Raw genomic sequence first — 12,117 nt, forward strand, 5'->3', positions numbered from 1 at the left:
GCCCAAGGAACGACCCGGAGGCTGCTAGGAGTCGCGCGCCTGGCGTTTATTTCTGCCCCTGCAAGCCCGCGCCTGCCAGACTCAGGTCAGCGCGCACACGTCCACCGTGGTGGGCTCCTCCCGCGTGAAGCCGTCGCCGAAGCCCTCGTCGTCCACCAGGTCGGGCTCCCGGCGGCACATGGGACACAGGCGGTTGCGCACGGCAGAGGCCCGGAGCCAGACGACGAGGTTCCAGCGCTCGCCGGTGCCCAGGGGCCGGGCTCCGTGCAGCTGGCCGCCCCGGTGCAGGACGCCCTGGCCCACCAGGTGCTCCACCTCCAAGGGCTCCGTCAGGGCTGCGGGTGCCTGCGGAGCGTGGGGCTCAGGCCTGCGCGCCCGCGCGGCTGCCCCGGGCCCGGCCCCTGGGGTCTCACCCGCTCACCTGGAAGAGGTCCCCGAAGTACAGGGCGCCCCCCGTGAAGGCCTTGCCCAGGGCCACGTTGAGGGTGAGCTCGGCGTTATCGTAGTGGCAGCCCAGCGCGCGGTCCTGGCCCGGGGCGTACTTGACCACGAAGGCACGGTGGCTGTCCAGCCGGCCCCCACCGCAGTCGGGGTACAGCAGGGCCGTCAGGGGCTGCAGGAAGCGCTCCCGCAGGGGGGTCACCAGGGGCTCGTCCAGGCCCAGCTCGTGCAGCAGCACCTGCGAGGGGTCCTGGGCTCAGCCGGCACCCCCGGGGGGCCCCGCTCCACCCCACGGCCGCTCACCCACCCCGTAGTTGTTCATGGTGTTGGGCCGTCCCTTGGGCAGGTCCGACTGCTCGAAGTGCTCCAGCTCCTGCAGCAGGGCGCGGCAGAAGGGCGCGGCGAACACGGGCACCCGGTAGATGCGCCTCCCCTCTGGGGAGGGAGCGGCCGGCTGTCGGCTGTTGGCGGAGCTGCGCGGGCCTGGGGGAGCGTCCTGCAGGCGCCCCGGCTGCACAGCAGAGCCCGGCCGGGAGGGGAGGGGACCAGAAGGCCAGCCACGGAGCCAAGCCCGCGCTGCAGAGCCGTACGCGCCCCCGCACCCTGTCCCGTGGCCGGGCCCCCCAGATCCGCACCCGGCTCAGAGGCGTCTCTTGGAGCCTGTTTCCCGCACGGGGGGGGGGGGGGAGGCTGCTCCTTCTAGCTGGGCCCTGGGGACAGAGGCCAGGCAGGGAAGGGGCAGCTAAACACCTCTTAGCACAGGCCCCGGCGCCCGGAAGGGCAGGCAGGGGCTCCTGTGTCCCCTGCAGCCCCACCTCAGCTGCAGTGTGGGCGAGAGCTCTCTGGGAGGGGCTGCGCTGCACTGGCCACACCCCCAGCCTGGCCGCCAAGAGAGTGGCTCCCCCACCCCCCCACCCAGTCCCGACCTGGCTGACAGCAGCCGGACACAGGACCCTGGGCCGAGCGCTCTGTGCGGCCCACCGGGGATGACAACACGAGGAGGGGGGATAAGGAAGCAGGGCAGCCAGCACGCAAGGGGACCCCAGCAGGAAATCGCTCAGAGCTCCGGCCGTGGCCCCTGGCCGGCAGCTGGGTCTCGGTCACTTTCCCCACGAGCTAGGGGAGCTAAGCGCTCTCCTTTGCTGGCCGTGCGGGGGAGGGGCGTCGGCGTGGGCTCCGCCCCCCCGCTGGTGCCTCAGCTCTGCCTGATCTGGCCCGAGGTCCCCGCGGGAGGCTCCCTGTGTCCCTGCTGCCCCCACACAAGCCCTGCTGTGTGCGGAGCGAGTGACCGCGCACCGGCCCCACCGCAGCTCCCAGCTCCCGGTGGTCGGGTTTGCTGGGGGGCCCTGGTCCGCCACATCCAGGAACCTCAGGCTGCTGCCCCCCAGCGCCCCCAGGCCCTCACCGGACACCGTCTCCAGCCGCTGGAGAAGGCCCTCCAGGCCTGCGCCCGGGGTCGAGCTGTACTCAGCTGCAGCCAGAAACTCAGGGGCCAGAGACGCCTCCTGGGGACGGGCGGGCGGCTGGGTCAGGACACCGCCCTCCTCCCGAGCCGCCCCCACCCCCACTGCGCCCCCACCCCGCACCTGCAGCGAGCGGTACACGTCCGGCCGGGCCGGGAGGTAGGAGCTGGCAATGAGGGCTCTCCGGGCAGCCGACTCCTGCGCCAGCCGCCGCCGCCGTCCCACCTCCTGCTCGAGCTGCGGAGGCACCGGGCTGACTCAGGCCCCGCTCGGGGCCGCTCGGGCCTGGCGGGAAGCCGCAGTGCCCTGCACGTCGGAGCCGGAGCTGTCGCCGGAGGAGGCTTACCGGGCTGAGCCCGGATGGGACGCGAGCCCCCGGGGTCCCCTCAAAGCGGGGCCACGATCGGGGGCCACGGGGGGCTCTCCCGGGGAGCTGACTCCCCGGCGGGCAGAGGCAGCCACGCAGCCTCGGGGAAGCGGTGCCAGGGCCCGGCAACCTCGCCCACCCGCTGTGACACCCTGGGCAAGTGCACCTGCTCCCGCTGCCCAGCCGCGGCTCCTCATCCCGGGCGCGGGGGCGGCCGGGGCGGGGCGGAAGGGAGGAAAGGGTGGGCTGAGGGGTCCTTCTGGGGCAGGGACTGACGGATCGAGGCCGCGGGGGAAGGCGTCAGCCCGGGGCGGGCGCTGCTACCTCTGCCAGCAGCTGCCGGAAATCCTCGGCGCCGACGCAGCCTCGGGCGCGCAGAACCTGCGGGCAGGTGGACCGGTGGGTGTGGCTGCTGCCCGCAGGGCCTGCGTCTGCCTTCCCGGACCCCGCAGGACCCCCGGGGCAGGTGACCAGTGCACCAGCGGGCGTGGCTGCGGCCCGGGCCTGCCCGGGCCTCCGTCTGCCCTCCCGCACCCCGCAGGACCCCCGGGGCGGGTGACCTGCGGCCAGTGGACCAGTGGACCAGTGGGCGTGGCTGCGGCTCTGGCCTGCCCGGGCCTGCGTCTGCCCTCCCGCACCCCGCAGGACCCCCGGGGCAGGTGACCAGTGGACCAGCGGGCGTGGCTGCGGCCCGGGCCTGCCTGGGCCTGCGTCTGCCCTCCCGGACCCCGCAGGACCCCCAGGGCGGGTGACCTGCGGCCAGTGGACCAGTGGGCGTGGCTGCGGCTCCGGCCTGCCCGGGCCTCCGTCTACCCTCCCGCACCCCGCAGGACCCCCGGGTGCTCCTGGCCGCCCGCCCAGGCCACTCACCGCGCCGTAGTCCCGGCGCAGCTGGCGCTCGTCCCGGAAGCGCACGTGCAGCCCGTAGCGCGCCACGTACAGGTTCTCGGTGCAGAAGCAGGCGCAGCGGCAGAAGCGCCGCGGGGCCCCGGCCGTCGCCATGGTGACACGCCGCGCGCTCCCGTGGCCGCAGGGCACTTCCGGGCACGCCCCCAGCCTGGTGGGTGGGACCTGCTGTCAAGGGACCGTCGTAGGTTCCCAAGAGCGGAAAAGAACGAAGACTGCGTGCCCAAAACGGGCCCGTCCGAGGGCGAGAGCGGTCCCCCAGCTTCGCCGCACAGAGGCCCCACCGTGGGGTACGCACTAAGTGGCCCCGCTGTCACAGGGCGTGAGCAGGCAGGGACTCCGCCCTCTCGGCTGCTCGGAGCTGCTGGACGTCACGAGCGAGGCAGGACCGCGGAGCCCGGACAACCATCGGTCCTACACGCCTGAGCTGGAGCTCGGCCTTTACCCCCGGTGCCTGACCGGCGCCGGCGGGGCGTCTGCCGAGGTCGCTCGGGCCCTGTCCTCGTTTGCCCTGTGGGTGTCTCGGTGAAAACGCTCCGGCTCGGCGACTTCCGGCGGCAAGGCCGAGGGCGTGGTGTGGGCGGGGCGCGGGGCGGGGCCTCGGGCGGCCGCACCCCCACGCCGGGACCGGGCTGGAGCTGAGTGTACTAGTGTTTTCCAGGGCGCGCTGCGGGACCTCGGGGAGACCCTCAAAGAGCCCCCGCGCCCTTGCCGCGGCGTCAGCGGCGGTGCCTTCCGTGCAACCCCCAGGCCCAGGTCTGCAAAGCCGCACAGACGAGCGTGGGTGACAGACCCTCGGCTCGGAGTAGGGGAGGTCCGGGGGACCCTGCCCGCCGCGTTCCCCCCACGACGCAGGGGGATGCGGGCGTCAGACTCCAGCCCTGTCCCCAGATAAGCAGGTGACCAGGAATGACGGCTCCTGCGGGCTCCCCAGAGCTACCACCCAGCCGCCCTGTGTCTCGGAGCCAGGTACTGTCAGGTCGCCACGTTGCAGGTGGGAGAACGGCCCCCAGCACCTGTCCACTGAGACCGCGGCTCCGGCTACAGGCGACCCTCCCGCAGCTAGTGGGTTTCCCCAAGGAGGGGAGTAACCGCCGAGGGCCTGCCCCCGCCCCCCCGGACCCAGCTCCCCAGCCCGCCCGCTGCCTGGCCCAGGGAAGCGTTTAAACTTTTACAGTTGTCTTTGCCAGGTGGGATGAGAAGGGCCCTGCTGCCCGGGAAAGTATCTGTCTGTCCCCAGCTCATGGCTGTCAACTGCCCAACCGCCTGTCTCCTGGCGCCAGGAAGGCCAGGCAGGTGCACCCTGCCCCGCCCCAGCTCACCTGCTGGGGTCTCTCCCTTTGCATCGGTTTGCAAGAGGCGTATGTTGTGCTTCGCAGTTTAGAACGGTCCAGTAAGCCCAGGGAGGCGCAGAACCAGGACTAGAACGCCGTCCCTCCGATTCTAGAGTGGTGTGTGTGCGCTCAGCATCTGTCATCGGCAGCACACGCACAAAACGAGGACTCGCAGCCTAAGTGCACAGATCGTTCATGATGCCCACATGACACCCACATGTCCAAGGCGGAACATTCCAGACCCCGCGTTCCCTGCCCACCACTGCCCAAGGGTAGTCACGTCGCTGACCCCCTCCTCGCAAAGGCGAGCCTTGTCTGTCATTGAATCTGACACAACCAGCACACGGCACCGGGTGGGCACGGCAGGCGCCACTCCAGAACCTCCGATGCCGAGCCGTTCTGTGTGCGGCGTCTCCCGGGCAGCATCGTGCTGCGCAGGGCCGCGGTTCGCTCTCTGTCCAGGCTGCGTGATGCTCTCTGGACTGGACATCCCATAACCAAGCGGCCCATCCAGCGGTGGCCTGCGGGAGCATTGCGCATGCGCCGCCGCCGTGAGCTGCTCGTATGTGGGGTGAGTGACCCGTCGTGGCGCTTGCCACTCAGTGGCTTTCTGTTTCACTTCCTGAGAGGGTGTGCATGGTTCCCCGTCCTCCGCGCCCGGCCGCAGCCTCCCTCACCTCCCCGCCCCCTCTGTGTGGCGGCCGCTCCCCCGCCGACACTGGCTCACCCCGTGGGCGCTGTGGCTCCTGGCCGTGTGCATGACGCGTGTCACACGCCTACGCCCCGGAGGCCCCGGAGTGAGCTCCTCTGCCCCGCACCTGCCCCGTGTCACCTGCCCTACAGGTGGGACTCAGCGCTCAGCAGGTGCAAGACGGGCCAGGTGGGCGGCGCATCCGCCCAGGGGAAGGTTTCCTGATGTGTGGGGTTCCCCAAGGTCGATGCGCCCCGGTCTGGATGCACCACGGTTGTCGTGTCGGTGCTCCCGTGCGTGTCTGCCGCCCTGCGTAGGCAGTTATGAATGACGCTGCGGTTCCCCCGTGGGCAGGGGTTTTCTGCCTGGTGACTACCAAGAGGTGTCGGTGGTAAAACTGTGTTCAGTTTTATAAGAAACTGCGGAACGGTCTTCCCAAGTAGCCACCCCAAGTAGCCACCCCCTTTCAGTCCCAGCAGGACTGAGTTCCTGTTGCTCCAGTCTCTGGACGTCCTGGCCGGCGTCTCGCTCTTTGCTTTGCATGTTCTTGATGACACAGGGTCATATGCTCATCTGCCATCTGTATGTCTTCTTAAGGTCATGTATGTGAAAAGCAGAGAGAGAGGGAGAGACAGAGATGGAGGGAGATCTTCAGTCCACTGGTGCACTTTCCCGATGGCCACACTGGCCAGGGCCGGGCCAGGCTGAAGCCAAGAGCCAGGAAGTCTACCCGGGTCTCCCATGGGGGTGGCAAGGACCCAGGCACTTAAGCCATCACCCGCATTCTCCCAGGATGTGGTAGCAGGAAGCTGGGTCAGAACTGGAGCAGCCAGAACTCAGCCAATGCTCTGATACGGGAGGCTGGCATTGCAAGTGGTGGCTTAGCCTGCTGCGCCCGTCGCCAGCCCCGTGGGCGCTGTTTCTTCGGCCCACTTCTGGGCATCTGCTGGGCTCCACTGCTGTGTTTTCGGCACTCTCTCCTGCCACGCCCCGGTGCATAACAGCCAGTCCTGAAGCGGCGACGCCCTGCCTCCGGTCTTGTTGTCCCTTCAGAGGGTGCTGGCTGCTGTGGGCTTTTGCCTCTGCACACAAACCTTGCAATCAGCTTGTGAGTAATCTCAAAGAATGTTCTGGGATTTCGATTGGAGCTGCATTGAATCTCTAGATCAAGTTGGGAAGAATCAACATCTTGACAATATTGAGTCTTTTCTGCACATGAACATGAAAAAGCTTTCCATTTGATTCATTTTTAAAAAGATTTATTTTTTATTTATTTGAAAGGAAGACACACACACACACACACACACAGATCTTCCATCCTCTGGTGCTCTCCACAAATGGCCACAACAGCCAGGTCTGGCCCTGGACTCCAGCCTGGTCCTCCACGTGGGTGCAGGGTCCCACGTGCCTGGGCCGTCCTCCACTGCCTTCCCGGGGCACTGACAGGGAGCTGGATCAGAAGTGGAGCAGCCGGGACTGGAACCGGCACTGCCACCTCAAGTGACGGCTTGGTTGCTGAGCCACAGCCCGGCCACTACTCCGTTCTTTGATCCCTTTCACCAGTTTCATAGTTTTCCCCACTTAGATCTTGCGGGATTTTGTTGGATTTACCCCCAAGAATTTCGCTGTTGGGGTGCGGATGTAAATGGCATTGTGTCTTTGGCTTCCTGTTCCACCCTCCACGGCCACTCTGTTTCTTTTTATCGCTGCCACCCACTCCATCCCGAGCCTGGGTCTCCACCCGACCGCCACATCCCGGGCTATTTATGTTCCACCCGTGTCTGGGCAAAGTCCTCTGCATCCCAGAATCCCCAGCACAGGCTCTGAGCTTTGCCTTCCTGAAGGCAGGAAGAGCACACAGTGGTTCTTTCATTCCTCCTCCTCTTCTCCCTCCTCCTCCCCCGTCTTCTGTTCAGTTACAGTTCTATTGAGCTGTGCCTGGTGTATCTGACTGTTCGCCCACTGAGAACGTGCCCCTCCGTGGGTTTTAGTCTAGTTCCAGAATCGTGCGACCAACACCACAATCCATCCTTAGGGCACCCGTCGCCCCCTCCTCCCCCATAGAGCCTGCCCCCATCCAGTCCGTCACTCATGGCTCCCAGCTCGAGCTGTGACCAGGCCGGGGCTGGGTTTGGGCCACTCAACGCCCCTGGCTGCTGCACAGTGGAGATGGGCAGCAGGATGTGGGGACGTGGCCACGATGTCCACTCTCTGCCCCTCCCCTCCCCCACAATGCTGGCAGCCTCCTGATATGCACCTGACACAGGCTTGCCTTGCCTACCTTCCCGAACTCTTGTGTTAAACTTTGTTTAGTTAAATGGGTGGCAGGGGCCCAAACATCTGGGCCATCTTCTGCTTTCCCAGGAAATGGAGCAGCCGGGACTGGAACCGGCGCCCGTATGGGATGCCGGCACTGCAGGCAGTGGCTTTACCCGATACGCCACAACACCAGCCCCAAAATAAGTGTTTTAATCCTAAACTTTGGATTCTGCCGCTCCGCTTCTGATCCAGCTCCCTGCTAGTAGCCTGGGAAAAGCAGTAGAAGATGGCCCAAGTCCTTGAGCCCCTGCACCCACGTGGGAGACCTGGAGGAAGCTCCTGGCTCCTGGCTCTGGCCTGGCCCAGCCCTGACCATTGCAGCCATTTGGAGAGTGAATCAACGCATGGAAGATCTGCCCCTCTGTAACTCTTTCAATTAAATAGGTAAATCTTTAAAAATAAATTCTAACCTTTGCCAAACTCCCTTCCAAGAAAGCTGTCCGAGCGAGCCACAGAGGTGCTGATGAGTGAGCGCTGGGAGTCCCCGCCCACCCTCTGCCCCCACCGCCCCTGCTGATGAGTGAGCGCTGGGAGCCCCCGCCCACCCTCTGCCCCCGCCGCCCCTGCTGATGAGTGAGCGCTGGGAGCCCCCGCCCACCCTCTGCCCCCACCGCCCCTGCTGATGAGTGAGCGCTGGGAGTCCCCGCCCACCCTCTGCCGGGCCACAGCTCAGGCCACGCTGACCGCTGACCGTGTCCTGACTCCCAACTGCTGAGCAAGTCCCCACCCCAGCCTTCGGCCCGCAGCCCCGCAGCCTAGGAAGCTCTTTCCCCAGCCCCCACCTCTCAGAGACGCCCCACAAAATACTTCCTGTCCCTCGCCCCACTTTCACAGAACGCACCACTACCCGGAGTCCTCTTCCTTTAGAAGTTATTTATTTATTTGAGTGACGGACAGCAAGCTCTTCTGTCCACTGGTTCACTCCCCAAATGGCAGACAGCAGCTGGGGCTGACAAGGTTGGACCCAGGAGCCAGGCGCTCCATCCTGGTCTCCCACCAGGTAGCAGGGGCCCCAGCGCCCGGGCCTCTTCTGCCGCCCCCTGGGTGCACTGGGGGAGCTGCACAGGGAGCAGAGTTCTCGGGGCCGCAGCCAGCTCTCTGATCCGGGATGCAGGCGTGAGCAGCAGGCTGGACCCCCCGCCGCAGCGCCAGCCCCATCTCCACACCAGGAAGCCTAGGCGTCCCCGTCTGCCTCCCCTGCCTGCATTCCCAGCACCTAGGGTCACTCCCAGCCCCCTTGCCCGGCTCGGCGGCCCGTCCGCTGGCCCCTTGGCCGGAATGCGGGCTCCCGAAGGGCGCACGGTGGGACTCTCAGACCGTGTGCGATAGTTAGTAGGGGCCGCGCAAGTCCTTGCTAGCCCGCGGAGAGGGTGGATGAGTGAGCATCATGACCGCACCCTCCTGGGCTCCCTGGGAAAGAGCAAGGCCGCAGCAGGTGAGGCCATTTCCGTCTCCCACGGAGCGGCCTGGGACCTCCAGGTAAGGCGTACAGCGCACGGCCTGCGGGCACCTGGGAGCCGAGGTCGGCTCAGGTGAGCCGCCCGCAGCTCCGGCCCCGCCCCTCCCGGAAGCCCCGCCCACCCGACAGAGGCCCCGCCCCTTCCAGGAGGCCTCGTCGGGCCCCGCGCCGGGATCCCCGCCCCGTCCTGCGGATCCCGCCCCCGCCCCGGAGGCCCCGCCCCGTCCTGCGGATCCCGCCCCGCCCCGGAGGCCCCGCCCCGTCCTGCGGATCCCGCCCCCGCCCCGGAGGCCCCGCCCCGTCCTGCGGATCCCGCCCCTGCCCCGGAGGCCCCGCCCCGTCCTGCGGATCCCGCCCCTGCCCCGGAGGCCCCGCCCCGTCGTCTCCCGGCCTCCGCGCCCGCCGGGCTCGGCTCCGACCTTGCAGCGGCACCGCGCGGGCGGGAGGCGCGGAGCCAGTGCAGCCCCCACGGCGGCCCCCAATGAGCGGCGCGAAGGCTGCGCCCCCGACGACCAGAGCCCGCTGCGCGCTCCGCCCCCGGCTCACCTGGTGCCCCGCAGGTAAGGGCGCGGCGCCCGGGACCCCGGACCCCGGTCCTCACCAGGCCGCGACGCCTAGTCAGGCGGGGGTCGGGGCGTCCGTACCCCTGCCTCGGTGAGAGCGGGCGTCTGTTCGCAGGTGGCGCCTCCTTGGAGCCCTGCGGGCCCGCGCCCCTGCGCCCGCAGCCCGGGCCTGCGCCCCGCGTGCCTGCAGCATCCCTTCGGCGCCCGCAGGGCGAAGGTTCCATTTTTTTAACCCTTCAGACACCACTGCCTCTTGGAAAATGGGGGAGGGCGGGCTTTGGGGGCCCCTGGAGGGACTGTCTTCCCCCCAGGATCGGGCTTCTGAGAGCTGCCCACCCCCACGGCAGGGCCTGCGGGGCCACCCCGGGTACCCTGGCTGTGGTAGCCTGGGCCTGCTCCCAGGCAAAGCCGAGCGCTCAGTCCCTGCAGCCGGCCGCCGGGCCTCCTGGAGCATCCTGGTCCCCGAGGGGCCCCTCCCTTGTGTCTGGGCCCCTCCAGGCCTGCGGCGGAGCCGGGGGGGGGGGGGGGCTGAGAGGGGCCTCTGCTGCGCCCCCTGGGATGGGTGGCTCTGAGCCCCTCCCGCAGGGGCTGGCTGCAGCCGGGAGGGGCCCTGTGGAGAGGACCCCCCCCCCCCCGCACTCCCCAGCGGGCCAGGCTGCCAGGGACCCGAGCAGAGAGAGCTGGAGCCAGCGTGGAGTCAGGGCGAGTGCTGCATGCCCAGCGCTGTCCCTCCTGCCCCGGGACCCGGGGCTCAGCCAGCGCGTGCTGACCACTTTGGGGTGAAGCCCCCTAGGTTAGGGGTGCCACACTTGCAGCTGCTGAGCAAGGCCAGGCTGCCCGTCTGTTAACTCCTCAGGGTTCTCTAAGATGGGAATAACCCTGGGGACCCTCAGGGCAGAGACGAGGAGTGGCACTCGGCACCGCCTTGCTGTGGGCAGCATGGACATGGGGCAGCCGGCGTGGATGTGGGGCAGCCAGCGTGGATGTGGGGTAGCCTGCATGGACGTGGGGCAGCCGGCATTGATGTGGGGCAGCTGGCATAGACATGGGGCAGCTGGTGTGGACGTGGGGCAGCCAGCGTGGACGTGGGGTAGCCAGCATGGATGTGGGGCAGCCGGCGTGGACGTGGGGTAGCCAGCATGGACGTGGGGCAGCCGGCATGGATGTGGGGCAGCCAGCGTGGATGTGGGGTAGCCAGCATGGACGTGGGGCAGCCGGCATGGATGTGGGGCAGCTGGCATAGACATGGGGCAGCCGGTGTGGACGTGGGGCAGCCAGCGTGGATGTGGGGCAGCTGGCATGGACATGGGGTAGCCAGCGTGGACGTGGGGCAGCTGGCATGGACATGGGGCAGCCGGCGTGGATGTGGGGCAGCCAGCGTGGACGTGGGGTAGCCAGCATGGACATGGGGCAGCCGGCGTGGATGTGGGGCAGCTGGCATGGACGTGGGGTAGCCGGTGTGGACGTGGGGCAGCCGGTGTGGACGTGGGGCAGCTGGCATGGACGTGGGGTAGCCGGTGTGGATGTGGGGTAGCCAGTGTGGACGTGGGGCAGCCGGCATGGACGTAGGGCAGCCAGCGTGGATGTGGGGTAGCCGGTGTGGATGTGGTGTAGCCAGTGTGGACCTGGGCAGCCGGCATGGACGTGGGGCAGCCGGCATGGACATGGGGTAGCCAACGTGGATGTGGTGTAGCCAGCATGGTCGTGTGGACCTGCTGTGGACCTGGGCAGCCAGCATGGATGTGAGTAGCCAGCATGGTCGTGTGTAAGCATCGTGGATGTGAGGTAGCCGGCACGGAAGTGGGCAGCCAGTGTGGTTGTGTGTAGCTGGTGTAGATGTGGGGTAGCCAGCATAGATGTGGGTAGCTGGCATGTGTGTGGGCAGCCAGTGTGGACATGGGTAGCCGGTATGGACATGGGCAGCCAGTGTGGACATGGGTAGCCGGTATGGACGTGGGCAGCCAGTGTGGACATGGGTAGCCGGTATGGACGTGGGCAGCCAGTGTGGACATGGGTAGCCGGTATGGACGTGGGCAGCCAGTGTGGACATGGGTAGCCGGTATGGACGTGGGCAGCCAGTGTGGACATGGGTAGCCGGTATTGATGTGGGTAGCCAGTGTGGACGTGGGCAGCCAGTGTGGACGTGGGCAGCCAGTATGGACGTGGGCAGCCATGGGAAGCTGGCATGGACGTGGGTGGCGGGCATGGATGTGTGTAGCTGGCTTGGCCATGGTGGGAGCTGTCCATGACCTGCCCCTACCAGACTTCCCCTTCCCACTGCTGGACATGGCCTGGCCAACATCCCTTCTAAAGGAGGGAGGGCCCCTGGCAGGACGCTGGTGGGGGGGGGGTCGCCGGCATCACCCCCGCCTTCCTGGGCCAGCTTGGGCCTGGTGCGTCCTGCTCTGGCCTCTGGCCACCAACTCGTCCTTGTTGCTCAGGCCGTGCGCTTCCCCCACCTGCCCACCGTTTGCCCACAGCTGCACCTGGCCGAGGGCAGCCCACGCTCCCCAGCCTGGCTGGCCGCCTCGCCGCCTTCGTCCCGGCTCCCCGAGCGCTGTAACCCAACCTGAG

At 67.8% G+C, this 12,117-nt stretch overlaps 2 protein-coding genes across 6 annotated transcripts in view; one reads left to right on the forward strand and one right to left on the reverse strand.

The window, feature by feature from the left end:
• Positions 1 to 25: 25 nt before the first annotated feature.
• On the reverse strand, positions 26 to 3,276 carry OGFOD2 (2-oxoglutarate and iron dependent oxygenase domain containing 2). Of its 2 annotated transcripts, XM_051828584.2 has the most exons (7): positions 3,142 to 3,274; positions 2,596 to 2,652; positions 2,028 to 2,141; positions 1,847 to 1,946; positions 749 to 876; positions 422 to 679; positions 26 to 345 (listed from the first exon to the last, which is right to left on the reverse strand). In XM_051828584.2, the coding sequence occupies exons 1-7, from the start codon at positions 3,271 to 3,273 to the stop codon at positions 82 to 84; spliced, it is 1,053 nt and encodes a 350-aa protein (XP_051684544.1). In that variant the 5' UTR covers position 3,274; the 3' UTR covers positions 26 to 81. The 2 variants fall into 2 exon arrangements, with proteins under 2 accessions (XP_051684544.1, XP_051684546.1); XM_051828586.2 differs by lacking the exon at positions 2,596 to 2,652 and having other exon boundaries at positions 3,142 to 3,276.
• Positions 3,277 to 3,329: 53 nt separating this feature from the next.
• ABCB9 (ATP binding cassette subfamily B member 9) overlaps positions 3,330 to 12,117 on the forward strand; it is a 31,151-nt gene continuing 22,363 nt past the window's right edge. Inside the window, exon 1 of one of the 4 annotated variants that reach the window (XM_070066116.1) lies at positions 3,330 to 3,467. The gene's annotated coding sequence lies outside the window, so the exon portion shown is untranslated. Of the gene's footprint in view, positions 3,691 to 4,724; positions 5,083 to 9,341; positions 9,541 to 12,117 lie in introns of those variants that run through there. The other 3 variants (XM_070066115.1, XM_070066117.1, XM_070066114.1) reach the window with 3 other exon arrangements.

Source organism: Oryctolagus cuniculus, chromosome 21, assembly GCF_964237555.1.
Source record: "Oryctolagus cuniculus chromosome 21, mOryCun1.1, whole genome shotgun sequence".
NCBI classification, from domain to species: domain Eukaryota; kingdom Metazoa; phylum Chordata; class Mammalia; order Lagomorpha; family Leporidae; genus Oryctolagus; species Oryctolagus cuniculus.